This window comes from Magallana gigas, chromosome 9 (genome assembly GCF_963853765.1).
Source record: "Magallana gigas chromosome 9, xbMagGiga1.1, whole genome shotgun sequence".
Lineage (NCBI taxonomy): Eukaryota > Metazoa > Mollusca > Bivalvia > Ostreida > Ostreidae > Magallana > Magallana gigas.
In genome coordinates, this window is record NC_088861.1 from 33,809,039 (window position 1) to 33,826,985 (window position 17,947).

The window sequence follows — 17,947 nt, forward strand, 5'->3', positions numbered from 1 at the left end:
AAGACCCATAGAAAGAACCATATACATGTATACCAACATTTTATTATTCTTACGTGGTGATTTTAATGTGAATGTGGTGGTATCTAAGATAATTTATTTAAACATATTTTATAGCGACCAAAGAAAGGTAGTGTTGTTCAGAAGCCACCAAATACAGGAACTTCTATAGACTTAGTACTACATGTAACAAAACTAACAAAGTTAGGAATCTCTTTGTAGATGATTCTATATGGAGGACACAATTATCTGCTGTTATAAATATTACATTTTTAACGTATAAACAACATACATTTTGTTGTTAAGTAAGAATCTACAATATGGCAAATCATCGATGTCTAAATGACGACCTAATAATTATCAACTTGAGTGAATCATTGTTTACTTCCGATAAGTTAAAATATGTAGATCAAGAAAGACAAAGAAAACGTATACACATAAAAGTAACATTTACAAAACAAAAACAAATACAATTGAAAAAAAAAGAGAGTACGTAATGAAGTGTTAGACTACAAATGAGTAGGAGAAAAGATAAAGCCAAACTAGTCTCGCAGCTGATTGATAAGAATAAGTCAATTCCACAAAGAAATTGATGGCGCACAACAAATATGTTTCTAGTTTATAATCACATTTTTTCCCAATCATATAATTATATATTAATATTAACTCATCCAACAAAAAAGGCGAAGATCTACATTTAAATACCTTCTTGTCGTCAGTTATTCATATTTGAAGAGGAATTAAACTTGCCTAAACATGATCCTGGACCTCCAAAATTGGAATTTTCTGAACTTCGAAAAAGTGATTAAGATTTTTTTTTTGATCAGCTATGTTTAATTGAAACTTCCAATATGTCAACCAGATGGTATATCTTCAAGAATATTAAAGAAGACCCGACCATTTATAAGTAAATCAATATTTATCTTTTTTTAACATGTCAATTAAAAGAAGAGCCTTTCCATATATGTATGGAAACAAATATATTTTACACATATCTTCAATAATAAAGGTTGCCTGCAGCAACCTATTACATGTAACTGCAGGCAAATATATTTGATCAGCTCTTTCTGTAAGATTATGGAAAATATATTTTTAATGTATGTTTGATCACATCAAGAATCATGATTCATTGTCTGAAGACAAATTTGGCTTTCAATCAGGAGATTGTCCTGTTAAACAATGGGTGGAAATATATATGATAATATAATGTCAAACCTTGAAAAATGCAGATATATACTATTAATATGATGTGATATTTCCAAAGCATTCGATAAAGTGTGACATAAGGGTTTGATATTCAAATTTAAAAATCTTCGACTCAGTTCATATATCCTGCTCGGATTGATGAATATCTTAGCGATAGACAATGCCACTGTCATATCAAATACTGCTTTCTGATGATATCTCTGTTTGCGATTGTTAAAAATATTATCACACCATTTATGTACCTTAATGAAGATCTCGAAAAAATAAACTGGCTAAATTTTGGGCTGTTAAATTTATTAGTGAAATTAAACAATCTTAATTTCACATAAATCCTTAGGAATTAACAAAGCATAACATTTGGCTGTGGTCGATATTATATAAAACAATTAAATGTTAATGTACATTATTTTAGAAATTCATTCCCAAGCGATGGTACTTGGTCTAAGCATTGAACACATATACATTTTTAGGCCAGTAAGAGGTCGAACATACCTAATTTATTTGAAACATGTCCAAAATAGAAACAAAACAACAACACTAATGTTAGTTTTGTTTAAACTAATGTGAAGTAATGATAGGATACTCGAGTTCCAGAATATGTTTTTAAAATATAATTTGCCCATCAAATTACATTTTTAACAAGGGTACCGCTAAGCGGAGCATCCCCTCGCGACGTGAGTTATTGTATGTAGGGATGCATTACTTAGCAATATATAGTTATGTTAATGAGAAGACCACATTCTACTCACCCTCCATTACTGCAAAAACTACATTTTCTTTACCTGAACTAGATCTAAATCCAAAAAATATCAAGTTGTTGATTTGAACTGCTTACTTTCACTTTGGTTTCAAAGAAGTGAAGCGGAAGATTGATAACTCTTACTCAGAAATTTCGATTGATAACTCGTATACAAAATTGATTATGACATTGATTTAATGAAATAATAATTTGTATTAGAATTAATGGTTTTGAAAGGCACATGCATTTTTTATTTTTTATTTTTACAGAAGTGTGCAATCTATGATAAATATTTTTTAGTTTTGAACGAATTTTGTCATAATGTAGGCCCCCCCCCCCCTCCTTTACAATGGTGTAATTTTATCTAAGTTTTTGCATAAAAATTTGAACAATTAATATGACTTTGCATTTGTTTTAATCTTTTACACTGAGGCATATTTGTGCAAAGGTTGAGGAAATTCTATTGGAAGGTTTTTTATCAATTTACTAGAGAATTGAAATGGAGTGCACACACACACATACATACATACACACATACATACACACATACGAACACACACACGCACGGTAGCGATGCTATATCCCCTTCGCAACAAGTTGCGCCCATTTTATACAATGATTTGTGTAAAAAATAATTAAATTTAGGGTTTTTTTTCTCTTATTAAATAGTCAATATAATAGCTTTTTTATCAATTGATATCTTTATATAAAGTATTCAATATACGTAAAAATCCGATCTTTTTAATATTGATATTCAATATTTAATAAAATTTAAGATTGGAAGCATAGGAAAAAATAATCAAAGTTTCTTCAAAATATAAGAAAATTAGAGAATATGCGGGCTAAGCAATATCAATTTTTGCTTGAATATCTATTCCAATTAAGTATTAAAGCGAAAGCTAATAGACATTATGATATTCTATCATTTTATTGAAGAAGAGAATCTTCATATCTTAAAATGATGTCTACATTACTGCAAAGAACCACATTTAATTTTATCATTTTTTAAGTTGTGGAAAAAGGTAGTGACCTTGACCTGACCCTTATGCAGAAACAAGGTCCAATTTGATTAAACTGATAAAATCAAAAACATAAGTCATGAAACCCACCATATGTGTTTGTATGTGTGGTGGGGGAAAGAGGGGGGGGGGGGGGTAATAGAATGAACAATCTCTTTTGATCTTTCATTGCGTGTTATCACAGACTCATTATGAATGATCCGTTATTTCAAAAAAGAAACACACCAAAATATAATTAATGCATAATTACGTGTAATATATTTGAAATCTTTATGGTTACATATACAGTGTATATATATATATCAAATAAATTGCATTTCGTTTTGTTAGTAGGTAGGTTTCGTTTCGCTTAGGTAGATTTCGTTCTGTTTCGTTTACTTTTCGTTTCGCACTTTACAGGTACCCCGATAAAAAGTGTTAAAACTTATTTAACTATCTTGGAAAGTCTTAAGACTTTCAGATTTTCGTTAGAAACATATCTATATGGTCCACGTATTGCAGCTTGTACATGTATTCATAGCATAATCTTTTTAATATATAATTTCTAGATCCACAATGCATTGCACCGCCCAAGACCACATTCTCTGATAATGATACGAAAGAGAGCGCACCATGTCTTAACGGGAGGAAACGTGGTAAACGTCATGCTGAATGTAGCGGCGTTCTGAATGAGAACGCGGGGTATGTATATCTTTATATTTACATTTGCAAATATGTTTCCTTATATGAACCTATGGAACAGCGAAAAAGTTTAATTCTATATGAACTTTTTTCGTGACGTCACAATGATCATTGCACGCGCTTATCGTTTGTCGCTTGAATTATTATAAAGTTCACCGGGATATGAAGTTGGTTGGTAAGTGATCAAATCTACTGAGAAGCCCTTCGGGCTTTATATGATTTGATCACTTACCAACCAACTTCATACACCGGTGAACATTTTAAATACCTATTTTTTTTTAAATAACAATGTTGACACAACTAAATCTGATATGAATTCAAAGGAGCATTTGTTTCGTATTAGTTTCGATCGCACCTTAACCGCCAAGGGGGTATACAAACCGGTCGAAAAAGTTACGGTCGATTACTTTCGGATAATCTACACCAACTTTGTTTGTTTTTCAGATACAATTAAATAAAATGACCACTTTAAAACAGTTTAAACATTACTGTTATGGGGATAAATGTATCATATTCTAAATTTACAGCGAAAAATCATCTTGATTTGTAGCCATTTGTTAACGTTGATTTTGAATAAAGACGAATATAAAGGATGGGCCTTAGTAAAATACAGCAGTATGCCTGTGAATACATTGCAGTCTGAGGCTCATTGAGGGGGGGGGGGGGGGGGGGGGCTAGACCTTATTAGAAATCTTGAAAAGCAAAAAAAAAAAGAAAAAAGGTTTTGAGTACGGCTATGTCTAACTTTGCAAAAAAAGTGGACCCCCTACCCAGTTTCGACGCCTATGCATTGATTATACCTGTAATAGCTCTTTAACATACCACATGACAACATTTTTCATTCCAGTGTATTCATCGATCAAGTGAGTAAGGTTATAAAACGTCGCACGAGTTCACGCCTGGTGAACAAAAATCGTTTATAATGTTGAAGACCAATTACATTTTAGCTCACCTGAGCTGAAAGCTCAAGTGAGCTATTCTGATCACATTTTGTCTGTCGTCCGTCTGTCTGTCTGTCCGTAAACTTTTTACATTTTCAACATCTTCTCAAGAACTACTGGGCCAATTTCAACCAAACTTAGCACAAATTATCCTTAGGCGCAGGGGATTAAAAGTTGTGAAAATTAAGGGTCACACTCGTTTTCAGGGGGAGATAATTAGAAATTAATGAACAATTTCGAGAAATTTTCAAAAATCTTCTTCTCAAGAACCAGAAGGCCAGGAAAGCTGAAACTTGTGTGGAAGCATCCTCAGGTAGTGTAAATTCAAAGTTGTGAAAATCATGACCCCCGGGGGTAGGGTGAGGCCACAATGGGAGGTCGAAGTTTTACATAAGAATATATAGAGTAAATCTTTAAAAATCTTCTTTTCAGAAACTAATCAGCCAGGAAAGCTGAATCTTGCGTGGAAGCATCCTAAGGTAGTGTAGATTCAAAGTTGTGAAAATCATGACCACCAGGGGTAGGGTGGGGCCACAATGGGGGTCGAAGTTTTACAAAGGAATATATAGAGTAAATCTTTAAAAATCTTCTTCTCAGAAACTAATCAACCAGGAAAACTGAAACTTGTGTGGAAGCATTCTCAGGTAGTGTAGATTCAAAGTTGTGAAAATCATGACCCCCGCAGGTAGGGTGGGGCCACAATGGGGGGGGGGTCGAATTTTTACATAAGAATATATAGAGTAAATCTTTAAAAATCTTCCTCTCAGAAACTAATCAGCCAGGAAAGCTGAAACTTGTTTGGAAGCATCCTCAGGTAGTGTAAATTCAAAGTTGTGAAAATCATGACCCCCGCAGGTAGGGTGGGGCCACAATGGGGGGTCGAAGTTTTACAAAGGAATATATAGAGTAAATCTTTAAAAATCTTCTTCTCAGAAACTAATCAGCCAGGAAAACTGAAACTTGTGTGGAAGCATTCTCAGGTAGTGTAGATTCAAAGTTCTGAAAATCATGACCCCCGCAGGTAGGGTGGGGCCACAATGGGGGGTCGAATTTTTACATAAGAATATATAGAGTTAATCTTTAAAAATCTTCCTCTCAGAAACTAATCAGCCAGGAAAGCTGAAACTTGTTTGGAAGCATCCTTAGGTAGTGTAAATTCAAAGTTGTGCAAATCATGACCACCAGGGGTAGGGTGGGGCCACATTGGGGGGGGGGGGGGGTGTTAAAATTTTACATTGGAATTTATAGTAAATCTTTAAGAATCTTCTCAGAAACTAATCAGCCAGGAAAGTTCAAACTCGTGTGGAAGCATCCTCAGGCAGTGTAGATTCAAAGATGTGAAAATCATGATCCCTGGGGGTAGGGTGGGGCACAATGGGGGGGGGGGGGTCGAAGTTTTACATAGGAAAATATAGAGTAAATATTTAAAAATCTTCTTCTCAGAAACTAATCAGCCAGGAAAGCTGAAACTTGTGTGGAAGTATCCACAGGTAGTGTAGATTCAAAGTTGTGAAAACATGATCCCTGGGGGTAGGGTGAGCCCACATTGGGGGGGGGGGGGGGTTGTTAAAGTTTTACATAGGAATATATAGAGTAAATCTTTTAAAATCTTCTTCTCAGAAACTAATCAGCTAGATGATTCTTCATAATTGTTAAGACTTTGGCTCCAGGACAATTCTTTGGCCTCACAAGAAGGTTTAGAGTTTGATGTAGCTTAATATCCCATATATAAACAATTGTAAGGGATCTTTTTGAGGACTGCAATACTCAACATGTGATATGACTATAAAATCATCCTGTTAGAAAAGGGACTAATGATTATAAACATAAGAATATCCAGGGGGAAAAAATGGATTTTATGTATACAGGATCTACATGAATTATTGTACATTGTCCAGATTGTTTGTATTATGACTCCATTAAGCTGATTTGATCATACCTATTGTTCCTCAGGTGAGCGATGTGGCCCATGGCCTCTTGTTTAATGTTTTTAATTTGAGCGCCTTGAGGTACAATTTTCTTCTTTCACATATAGGAATATTTTTTAATAAAATACAATATCTAGCTAGTACAATGCAGTTGAAGATGAATATGTACCGATATGCATATTCACATATATAATATGATCGTTTTATAAAGTGATGGGGCAGAACTAAAATAAAGGGAATTGGAAGTTAATAGTGTATATATATAATTTGATCGTTTTATAAAGTGATGGGGCAGAACTAAAATAAAGGGAATTGGAAGTTAATAGTGTACCCCTCCTAAAAATTTAGTTTTACATCTTACATAGGATCTTATTTTTGGTAAAAATAGTATTTTATAAGGGTACAATATCAAAGATTAAGCGTAGGAAAATAAGTGTAAAATTTGGATACAGTTTATGGTATTCTTTTCTTGTTTTTCTACCGAGTGGCCATATGGCACAATATCATTTGAACACCCATATAAAGCCATTGTTGCTCAGGTGAACGATGTGGCCCCATGGGCCTCTTGTTAACTTTGACAACATATGATTTGTTTGACTTGTTTACTCAGGGGTTGATTCCTCAAATTCGGATTGCTATAAAGTTCAATGTCATGAGTCAAATTTGATCTAAACACAAACAGTATCTTTGAAATGAATTATTGACAAACCATTCGATATTTTTTTCTATATTATGGAATTGGGCTTAATCAATTTGGACTTTTAGCAAAACAGAGAAAATTCGGACTAAAATTTTCAGATTTTGTTTTTCACTGACATATCTTTGGTAGAACTGTAATATTTAAAGTTAAGATTTTAATTGCTCGTCAAAACATTATGTTATAGTATACCTTCAAGTAGCAATCAGCAATTGATTTCGAACAGCTCTTCGGCTTATTCCGAATAAAAACAATTACCTGTGACGTAGCAGTCAAATCTTGTTATGCTTAGCCGACAGACTGGTCGATATCGAATTTGTACAATCAGCGAAAATTTCCTTCTTTATATTTAAGTTATAAAGTAAAGATTTTATTTAATAATTTTAACTAGAGGTACTGTGACCGGACACGATTGCACAGACAGACGGACAGACAGACAGACAGACAGACGGACGGACGGACGGACAAGGTGATTCCTATATACCCCCCCCCCCAAACTTTGCTTGCGGGGGGTATAATAAGGACATTGCAGTTTAATATTGATATACATTTAACACTTGAAAACCTTGTGTGTCATACGACCGACGATATCGAAAAAAAAACAACAATGGTGAAGCAAACAAATATCTTAAAAATGATAACAATATGAAATATTTACAGTGATTGGAAAGAAAGTGATTCTTCAATTGACGCATACGTGTATACTATCGCACCGCCAGTCATCTTTATCGTTTGTTTAACAATTGTGGTTACTTATTGTAAAGGAAAAAAGAAATGTGAGTACCCATAAATGCATTTAATATTGATCATAAAACAAGAAATTATTAATTTAAAAAAAACCCTATGAACTCATTTTACAAATAAAGGTATTTCTGTTGTGCATTATTTTTTACCCAACGCACTAGCGATATTAAAATTTCTAATATTTTGATACTTTCTTGAATGCATGTATAATTATTTGATTATACAATTAGTAGATACGCCACAATTACTTTCCCAAGCAGTAGAAAATCCAGACGACAATGAGCATGCAGGTAATCTTTAAACTTGCAATAATTAATGTTATTCCCTTATGATGTACATGTTGCCTTTGTAATTCATTTTTTTTCTTATGTTGCAGAGGATAAACTTTTAAAGAAGTCTCCAGTTCATGGTGTAAAAACTACCTGTCTGTTTATAAATAAAGAATGAAACACAGAACAAACGATGCCTTATACGAAATACTGTCACCATTATAATTGTTATAATAAAAGTTTTTTTTTTTTTAAATAAGTACAGTCACTTTTCTTTGACTTAATATAATAATATTTAAACACTTTTTACTTCTTCAAGGTTATCTTTATTGTCAACTTGTACAATATATATTTCATTCTTTAGTATTACATGTAGGTACAGTTGTTATGTTCAATATACTTGTTAGTAAGTTTAGGAGTAATTTGATAGATGAGGCACACTTCAATAAAAATATGCGTTTCAGTGGGGGTTTGTTTTGTACAATGCTGCTATCGCAAAGGTTATCTGGGGTGAGGGCATCGAATCAGTGTTTTAAACTCATCAGTTTACTAGCCGAACAGCCAATGCTACCACCTGTTAAAGTAGTCAACATAGCCAAAATTTTATATATATATATATATATATATATATATATATATATATATATATATATATATATATATATATATATATGGGTTGCAATGTAAAATATTTCTACATCCTGTCAGTCTCCAGTCAATGGCGAGGAATTTGATTGTTTTACCATCAGATGTCCTTTAAAGCTTGTTTGCGGTATTTTATCCTCAAAACAGTATGACAAACTCGAATAATTTAAGCCATTTGATTAGTTCAAATAAAAAATATTTGTGACATTCCTTCCCCTTCAGGATTTCTTTTCTTTTCTTTTTTCATTTACCCATTTTTAAAACTATCTATGGATATCTGTATTATAGAAAATACATCTGGATTTCTAATAGAAATTACGCCCATGTTAAACACAACCATAAAACTAAGGAAAAAAATTCACATGAATACGATCCGAAGAAACGGGGAAAACACTAGTAAGTTTCAAAAGAAAACATATTACATATACTTATTTGGTTTGCTGCTGAATGTCCATACATATTGATATACATGTATGCGTAGTCGTCAAAGTTTTTAAAAGGCAATGCAAAGCCAATCTTTCTATGATCCTTACCCACTCGATATTACCATCAATAATGAATAACAAACCAAAAAGTGTTTTGTGTTTTTGAGAACCCTTGCCATCTGACAATATATGTTAATGTATTGAAAAAAATATGAGTAATAAGACGATTTGGTCACCATGTTTTCGTCTATAAGTCCCTTCTTGTCGACTTTTTAGATATATGCTGGTGTTAATGAGGGGCTTAATACAAAAAAGCGTGTCACCAGTCCGAGGCAAAACAAAGATGGTTACCAATCTGCTACATTTAGATGTATAGCAAAAGTAAAATGAAAACACTCTGGTAATTACCTGTTACAAGTATATGAGGGTATTCACAACAACAACAACAACACATATTCAGAATAAAAACAGGAAGCCATTGAGTCGAGCAAAGAGTACTAACAATCATATACATGTACATTTACATATTAGGTCAATAGAAAACGTTATTTAATTTTAAAAACAAATCTATATAAAGTGTATTGTAAATTAAAAAAAAAACTTGTAAAAGAAAGTTAAGTATTGCACAATAAATTTTTGGCAGCCTTCAACCCCTCATATACATGTCTTTAGGAATGCCTGAAATAATCTGATTCAGATTGATCTGTAAAATTTAACCCTCAAATATCATCTTGGGTGTACATGTAAAAGAATGTGCTGACCATAGAATAACATAATTTTTATTGATTATAATTAGTAAATCAATGAGAAAAATAGCTCGTATGCATTTCTAAAATTCTCTCTATAACACCATAAGAATTACGTAACTCGTCAGCAAAAATATGTTATTTTGTCTGAGAGAGAGAGAGAGAGAGAGAGAGAGAGAGAGAGAGAGAGACGACTATACATGTACATACATTACATGCATATACTAACACACATAATTTTTGAAATGCTTAAAACTGTTAACTTTAGGAAGTTGATACTCTTTCCATATTTCTTTCTACTATTTGCATGATAAAATATGCTACGGCCACAAGGACGAAAATCAACGTGACCAGAATCAGTGCAGTGTTTATCCAGTTGTATCTTTTGCTTGTTGGTTCCATTTTGAATACTAATTGAGTTGTGTTGTGTTCAAAACCTGTAAAAATGCAATTTTTAATACAATGTACATGTGATATTAAATGGTTTCTTAATGTTTTTTTTATTTTTTCAACAAATCGAAGATAAAAGATTTGAGGGAATGAGTAACTATGTTCTTTTAAAGGTGTCACATGTATGTGGTTGCATGAAGTAACAGGTCATTTAAATACCTATTAAGAATATCTTTTTTGAGAAACCATAGAAAACAATTATGAAAAATCACATGATCAAAGCAACGAGACTAGAAATTCATTATCACGTGTGGGATGGTGATATTCCACCGAGGATACAAGATTCACGGTCAAGGATGCGACTGTTCCGAGTCATATACCATGCATCTTGGCACCGAGGTGGAATTTCCTTATTCTAAAACGAGTATAAAAGAGGCCAATGGCTCACATCACCTGAGCAACAATAGACATAACTCTGATTATATGAGCATAATAGTATTCAATTCAAAATATATTGATAATTAAGTATAGTATATCTTAAATAATAAATAAAAACTAAGTCTACTGATTTTAACAACATATTAGCAAGCCTCTTTTGATATCTCAGATTGTTCTATATACTTATTTATAAATCCCCCTCCTCCTGTGTGGCTCCACTGTTTTTTCCAGGGAATCATTATCAAAAATATCAATCTGCACGATCTTCTCTTTCACACAATTTTCAGCTTTTTATTGGCTGAATATTTTACGAAGATTGTTAAAGATTATTTTCGCAAAAAATTTAACAACCCTCCTCTCATTGTGGCCCCAATATACCCCGGGGATCAGGATTTGAACAAACTTGAATCTACACTTTTTGAGAATGCCTTAACACAAGTTTTAGCTTTTGTTTGGTTTAATTGAGGTAAGAAGAAGTTTTAAAAGGATTTTCTCTTATTTCAATGTAAAAAAAAATCCATTCCACCGCTTGGTCCCACCATACCCCTGGGGGTCAAGATTTGAACAAATTTTAATCAACACTACCTGAAGATGCTTCTACATATATTTTAGCTTTTCTGGCTTAATTGTTATAAAGATTTTCTCTATAAAATGTTATAAAACATGATCCCCCCCCCCCTTGTCGAAGAAAGTTTCCCAAGAAGCTAAACGAGGAGGATGCTTTTACACAAAAATTTGCTTCCCTTTGCCCAATGGTTTGAGTAGAAGAATCTTAAAGATTTTCTCTTTATATTCTTATGGAAAATTGGACCCCCCCCCCAATCCTACATGTTCCTGTTTTGGTAACCGGTTATAAACTTAGTGATCGGTTAGTCGTTAAAAGTATGTAAAGGTGTATAATGTTCCGATTCCCCCACAGAGGCCACACCCTACCCTCAGGAACCTTGTTTTGAACAAACTTGAATATACACTACCTGAAGATGCTTCGACACAAATTTTAGCTTTTCTGGCCTTAAAGATTTTTAGAACAAGATTTTTAAAGATTCTCTCAATATATTCCTAAGTAAACTTTATCTCTCGATTGTGGCCCCATCCTTCCCCGGTGACCCTGATTTGGGCATACTAGAAAATACATTACTTGAAAATGCCTCCACACCAATATCAGATTTTCTAGCTTGAGAGTTTTTGAGAAGAATATTTTTAAAGGTTTTCTCAATATGTTTCTTTGTAAAACTTGATTCTCCCATATTTGCTCCACCCTTCCCTCGGGGACCTTGTTTTAAACAAGCTTGAATATACATTACCTGAAGATGCTTCCACACAAATGTGAGCTTTTTAGCCAATTTGTTGTTAAGAAAAAACAATTTATTAAAAAAAAAACAAAAACAAAAAACCAAAAAATGCAAGGCATTTCCTTTGAACAAACTTGAAATCCCTTCCTGAAGTGATGCTTTATTTTAAGTTAGGTTAAAATCATAACCAGTGGTTCTGAAGAAGAAAATGACAATGGGAAAAAGTTTAAAACGACAACGACTACCACAACTACAGACAACGGACAAATATTGACCAGAAAAGCTAACTTGTGCTTTCGGCTCAGGTTAGCTAATAATGAAGATGACATGTCTCAAACTAGATAATCGAATCCTACGCTGGTGATATGGCAAACACGTATTTATATGAAGAGTTGTATGGATTCTCATATCATTTTCAGTTTTGCAATTTTCCTTTGCCGTGATATAAGTTACAATGATGCATTATGTGATACAACATTGAATATCTTTTTTTATATTTTATGTTGCTGCTTATATGCAATATGCTTTTGTAGACTTTGCATCATATATTGGGACCGCTCTTTAGAACAAGAATTATTCAATTGTGTATACCTTTTACGTTCTTTCCATTGTAAGGAGGATTCGTAATGTTGTGTCCAGTACCTGGAATTGATTGGCTATCATTTATAAATCACCAGGACCGGGTTGCTCAAAACACTGTTTAACTTTAACCACTGTTAAATTTTAACCACTGGTTACGTTAACCAGTGGTTAAAGTTAGTATCCACTGGTTTACTAACCAGTGGTCAAAGCTGTGTTGCTCAAAAAAGAATTAAGTCAGTGGTTAACTAACCACTGGTTACTGTTGTTTAACCAGTGGTTAGTAAACCACAATGCACTTACTTTGTCCGTATGTCAAACATGGCTGCCAAAAAAAGAAGTGAAAACTTTTCACACGATGAAATTTTATTTATAATTGAACAAGTTGAGAAACATATCGATATTATCCAGAGTAAACAAACAAATCAGGTAACCAACGCAAAAAAAACCTGACTGTTGGAGAAAAATTACCGAGTCTGTAAATGCCAGGGAAGGTGTCTGTCGGACCATCGAACAGGTGAAGGAAAAGTATCGTAAGGCCTGTTCAAAGGCGAAGGGGGAGAGTGTGTCCCAAAGGGTACACCAAAAAAAGACCGGCGGTGGACCACTGAAAGCCCCCCTCGATGTGGTGTCACAAAAGATTTTGGACCTGCACGAGGATTCCCCTAACTTCACCGGGTTTGTCGGCGGTGTGGAGGTTGGTGGACTGATCGTTACAGGTAAACATTTAATTCACAACTTGATGTATAAATTTTAAAATTTACCCATTTCAATGCCGTTGTCTTTCAACGAGAAAATTTGAAACGTATGGTAGATTTTCATTCTTCAGTCAGTGATAATATTATTTAGAGATGCGTAGGGAGATTCATTGAAATGATTTCATATTTCGGCCCTGAATTTAATCCACTCCACGATATTGTTAACTTAATCACCATAAAACCGCACAAACATCTTTCCTCTTCCAGTTACAAATGTACCTTCGTGAAAACGCGTCTGTTTTGATGTGAATTTCATGATCATGCAACGAACTAACTGTACTCGTCCCTAGTATATTTAGCTCCGAATACCAAACATATGAAAAAATGAATGTATACACAGCAGTGTCTATGAAGTTTGTCAATACAAAAAAAGGCAGTAAAATCATAATTATTTTAAGAGCTAACAATAGAAACTTAATAGCGGACAGGGAATGACTCCTCGGGGTGGGGCGGCATAATTCTGGTTCTATAAGATCTGTAATGAATCTTACCGATTCCATAGAAAACCGGTACCTTTCTTTATATTCCGCCTCGTCAAAATTATGACTGAAATGTCTGTAAATTCGCTGTTTCTTGTGTCGTCTGCCAAAGTTGATGTCAAACAACAACCTTGCAGCCATGTTTAACCACTGGTTAAAAGACTTAACCCGGCTTTGTAGAATGGTTAACTTTAGCCAAAAGTTAACCACTGGTTAAGCAATTTAGCCAGTGGTTAACTTTTGAGCAACGTAGTTTAACCACTGGTCAAACTTTAACCACTGGATAAGGGATTTAACCAGTGGTTAAAGTTAACCAATGTTTTGAGCAACCCGGTCCAGATTACTGAATAGTAAATCAAAAAAGTTGTGACGAAGCTTCTGGCTTGAAATCGTGCTAAATACACAAACCTTTCATATGAGGTACTAACGTCTGATACAATTATAAAAGTTTTACACAAAATGTTTATGCTGTTTTTTGATTCTGGGATAAAACCTGCAATATACCCGCTACTAAAAGACTCGTCCACTGAACCATTTTTCCATTAATTACTGTGGAACAAGCCTCATCTCCGTCGACGCGCTAAAGTTACGGCTTTACTTTCAACAAGAGGCCCGTCACCAACCTAGACTACAACAACCTACTAGATCATGCTTAGATCATGTTTTTACTTCGAATAGCAAATTTACTTTAAATACATTTTAATTAATTAACAAAGTTAAACGTATTTTCATCTAAATAACCTGTCGCAAATACCATTACATTTAACTACTGTGGTTTCATTAATATTCAAGGGTATTAACTTTCGAGGATAAAGTAAAAATTACAGTTTCAAGGATACGTTAATTCGTGGCCAATGACCCCAATTAATACACAATGTAAATAGAAATTGCACTTCAATGAACACTTAATTTCGTGGATCAACTTAATAACGAAACACACGAAAACTGGTATTCATCGAATATTGATGAAACCACAGTATTCGATATTCGCATTCTTCGGCAGTTATTCGAATAACCGAGTACTAGATCATAACAGTAGCCACAAGAAAGGGGGCTGATTCGGTATTCAAAGAATTAAGAAATGATGAGATTTTTTTTTCAAAACCACTAAGCGTGTAGATGCAAAAGTCATTTTAAAGCGTTAGACTATAACGAAATTTAAGCTTACCGTACAAAGGTTTTCCGGTGATAATTGGTTTTGCAATGCTAGACTTATTGTCTGTAAAAATATATGTATATAATTTTTTATTTTGCTCAGATAAAAGTTGACTGTTGTTTTATTCACATGTCTTAAAAGTTATTTGTTCAGAAGAGTTTGGATTTATTTTGACGAATAGGCTATTTACATGTATTTGTAAGCTTAAGCTATTTGTTCGGACGAAGGAATGGTTTTATTTTCAGACTAATAAGAATTTGTTCGGTTGTTATAATGAAATACCTTGTAGTTCATACATTTATACATCTTCCTTCAAATAACTTATTCGTCCGAACAGCTTATCTGTCTCAACATATCCTAGTTCGTCTGAGCAAATCCTTATTTGTCCGAACAAATAACTTATCCGTCAGAACATATAATTTATGCGTCCGAACAAATGATACTTTTTTACTGTCCCTTCCACGCCGCCATAGCTTAGCAACTGGCTCTCTAAGTTTCGAATTCTACAGAACCGATATGCACACCGGATAATATGGCCATAAAGCAGTTTTGGGAGGGCAATATAACTATTGCCAGTTAATTAGTACTGTTTCCGGAAGGGCAATATAACTATTTCTAGCGTGATGCAGCAGTTTTCTGGTTAATTATAAAGGAATAATATTATTTCATGTGTGAAATATCGAGAAAACTATCTAAAAAGTTTATGTAAACAAATGGTTCAAACATATTTTTTATTGTAGAATAAGTCCATTTTATCCTACTCAAACTAAGAAAAAGGTACATGTATGTCATATAGTATTACAATTGTCTATACCTGATATGCACCCAAGCATTCCATTGCAGTAGGTCTTCTCACAAGAACAATTGTAAGCACATTTTGCTCCATAATACGGATAAACGCATGGTCTGCTGCAGTTAATCCAATAGTACCCAATTGGACAATCTGACAAATAATATAAGTAAATCAATATATAAAGGCTTGGTATATATGCAGTTTGGTAAAACTTTAAAAAGTCAACCGACTGTCAGATTTACCGTATGATTAATGTTATGATTATAGGTATTGAAATTATATATCATAATAGGTTTTTTGTCCTCATCGGATAGGCGTAGGACAAGTTGACAGATGCGAATTTCGAAGCTACGCAAATCAATAATTTTCCTGTCATTACAAATAATCTATTTAAATGTCTGTTTACAAATATGTATTATTTAGGTATCACTGAAGTAATAATAATGTAATTCAGTATCTAGATTATGTTCGTAGAGTGGTGTAGCGCGTACGTGAATTGGGAACTGATAAATCACGTTAATCTGTCTATCTGTCTATCTATCTTATTAGTATCTATCATCCATGTAATTAAATATAATTATGGAACAGGCCTGTGCATGTGTTGATATCTGCATCCCATCGTGTATTTGGACAGCATCCATTCGAGAAACTGTAAAGCAACAAAAGAAGTGATAATAGATATGTTCTCATGATTATGTAAAAAATGAATAGATAAATCAATGGATCCATACGTTAGATTTTTCAAATTACTGTACATTTTGTACATTTCTATCAAACAACACATTCATCATTTTTTAAATACTGCATTTATTTTTTCTTAAGTACAACAAATCAACCGTTTATCATTTACAAGCATCAAATATTTTAATTTTTTTCAAAACTTACACTGAAACTATATAATTAGTTCAATAGATTTATCAATATATTACTTTTCTTAATCAGCACAATGTTTACTGAATGATGTTTCTAATGCATTATTATAGTTTATTTGTATGCATGTCTTAACATATGAATAATAAACAAATTCACATTAAAGCATTTGTTTTCTTGTTTTAGTTTAATTAAAATCAATTAAATATATTTATTCTAAGAAATTCATAGAATTCGATTTTCAAAAGAAACCCTTACTTGACACACGGTCCTTTTTCTGTGGCCACCAACGAAAGCAATACAGTCACCAACATACATAATATGTATGCAACTTTTCTGTATGTTAACATTTTATTCCACTCAGTATCCAGAATACATGTACAGTTATTTTATGTTCTAATAGATAAACATTTCCTTGAGTTATATTTTGTCGTTTGCAACTGAAACGGATATTCATTAATGCTTATGTTTTAGTTGCGATTTATGAAATACACCTCATGTCGACGTGTTTTCAAAACTATTTAATCTTTAACAAACTTTTTATAATCTCACATTGTCTTTTAAAAAGTTTAAAAAGTAAACGATTTGCAATATTCATTTAACGAACTTAATAATTAAATCAAATTAAGTAATTTTTAGCAATGGAAATATTTGTAAGGTGAAGCAATATTGTATAAAAAATGTGTGTACATATTAATATATGTAATAATGCCACTAGTACCTAGACAACTTAACTTATATTTTATTTATTTACCTAAAAACTGGTCATTTACGTCGGTGCAATTTAATTTTTTTAACAGAGGTAGTGTCATACGTGTCAGGTTATAGTTTCCTTGTATATTTATAACGGTTCTTCTCACGACGGCACTTCTTGACATTAAAGTTGCGGAAACCTGGTACATATTGGTTACAAAACTAAAATAGGAATTTAATTGTTATGATATATATATACATCACATAAATTAGATCTAGATATATCTGAAACCATTACAATATGCATTCAAAATGTTCAGTACTTGATCCGGAAATTATCATACGATGTATTCATGCTATCTTGTCCACACATAGATAAAAATGAGTAAAACTTGTTGAATCTAACAAAAACCAACAACTGACTGCAATGGAATTAATGATTTGCCTAAAAAGATGAAGTTA

At 33.1% G+C, this 17,947-nt stretch overlaps 1 protein-coding gene and 1 long non-coding RNA gene across 3 annotated transcripts in view; one reads left to right on the forward strand and one right to left on the reverse strand.

The window, feature by feature from the left end:
• The window catches only part of LOC105318899 (uncharacterized), a 47,783-nt gene extending 39,099 nt beyond the window's left edge, over window positions 1-8,684 (forward strand). The window contains exons 5-8 of one of the 2 annotated variants that reach the window (XM_034460676.2): window positions 3,510-3,642; window positions 7,869-7,984; window positions 8,183-8,242; window positions 8,329-8,684. In XM_034460676.2, the coding sequence (XP_034316567.2) occupies window positions 3,510-3,642; window positions 7,869-7,984; window positions 8,183-8,242; window positions 8,329-8,399 (380 nt within the window). In that variant the 3' untranslated portion in view covers window positions 8,400-8,684. The remainder of the gene's footprint in view (window positions 1-3,509; window positions 3,643-7,868; window positions 7,985-8,182; window positions 8,243-8,328) is intronic. The other variant, XM_034460678.2, reaches the window with a different exon arrangement.
• Window positions 8,685-9,110: 426 nt separating this feature from the next.
• LOC105318898 (uncharacterized) lies at window positions 9,111-17,210 on the reverse strand. The gene is made up of 6 exons (XR_010709450.1): window positions 17,051-17,210; window positions 16,513-16,571; window positions 15,944-16,072; window positions 15,142-15,192; window positions 12,749-12,799; window positions 9,111-10,474 (listed from the first exon to the last, which is right to left on the reverse strand). It is a non-coding gene; the product is annotated as an uncharacterized lncRNA (long non-coding RNA).
• Window positions 17,211-17,947: the final 737 nt, after the last annotated feature.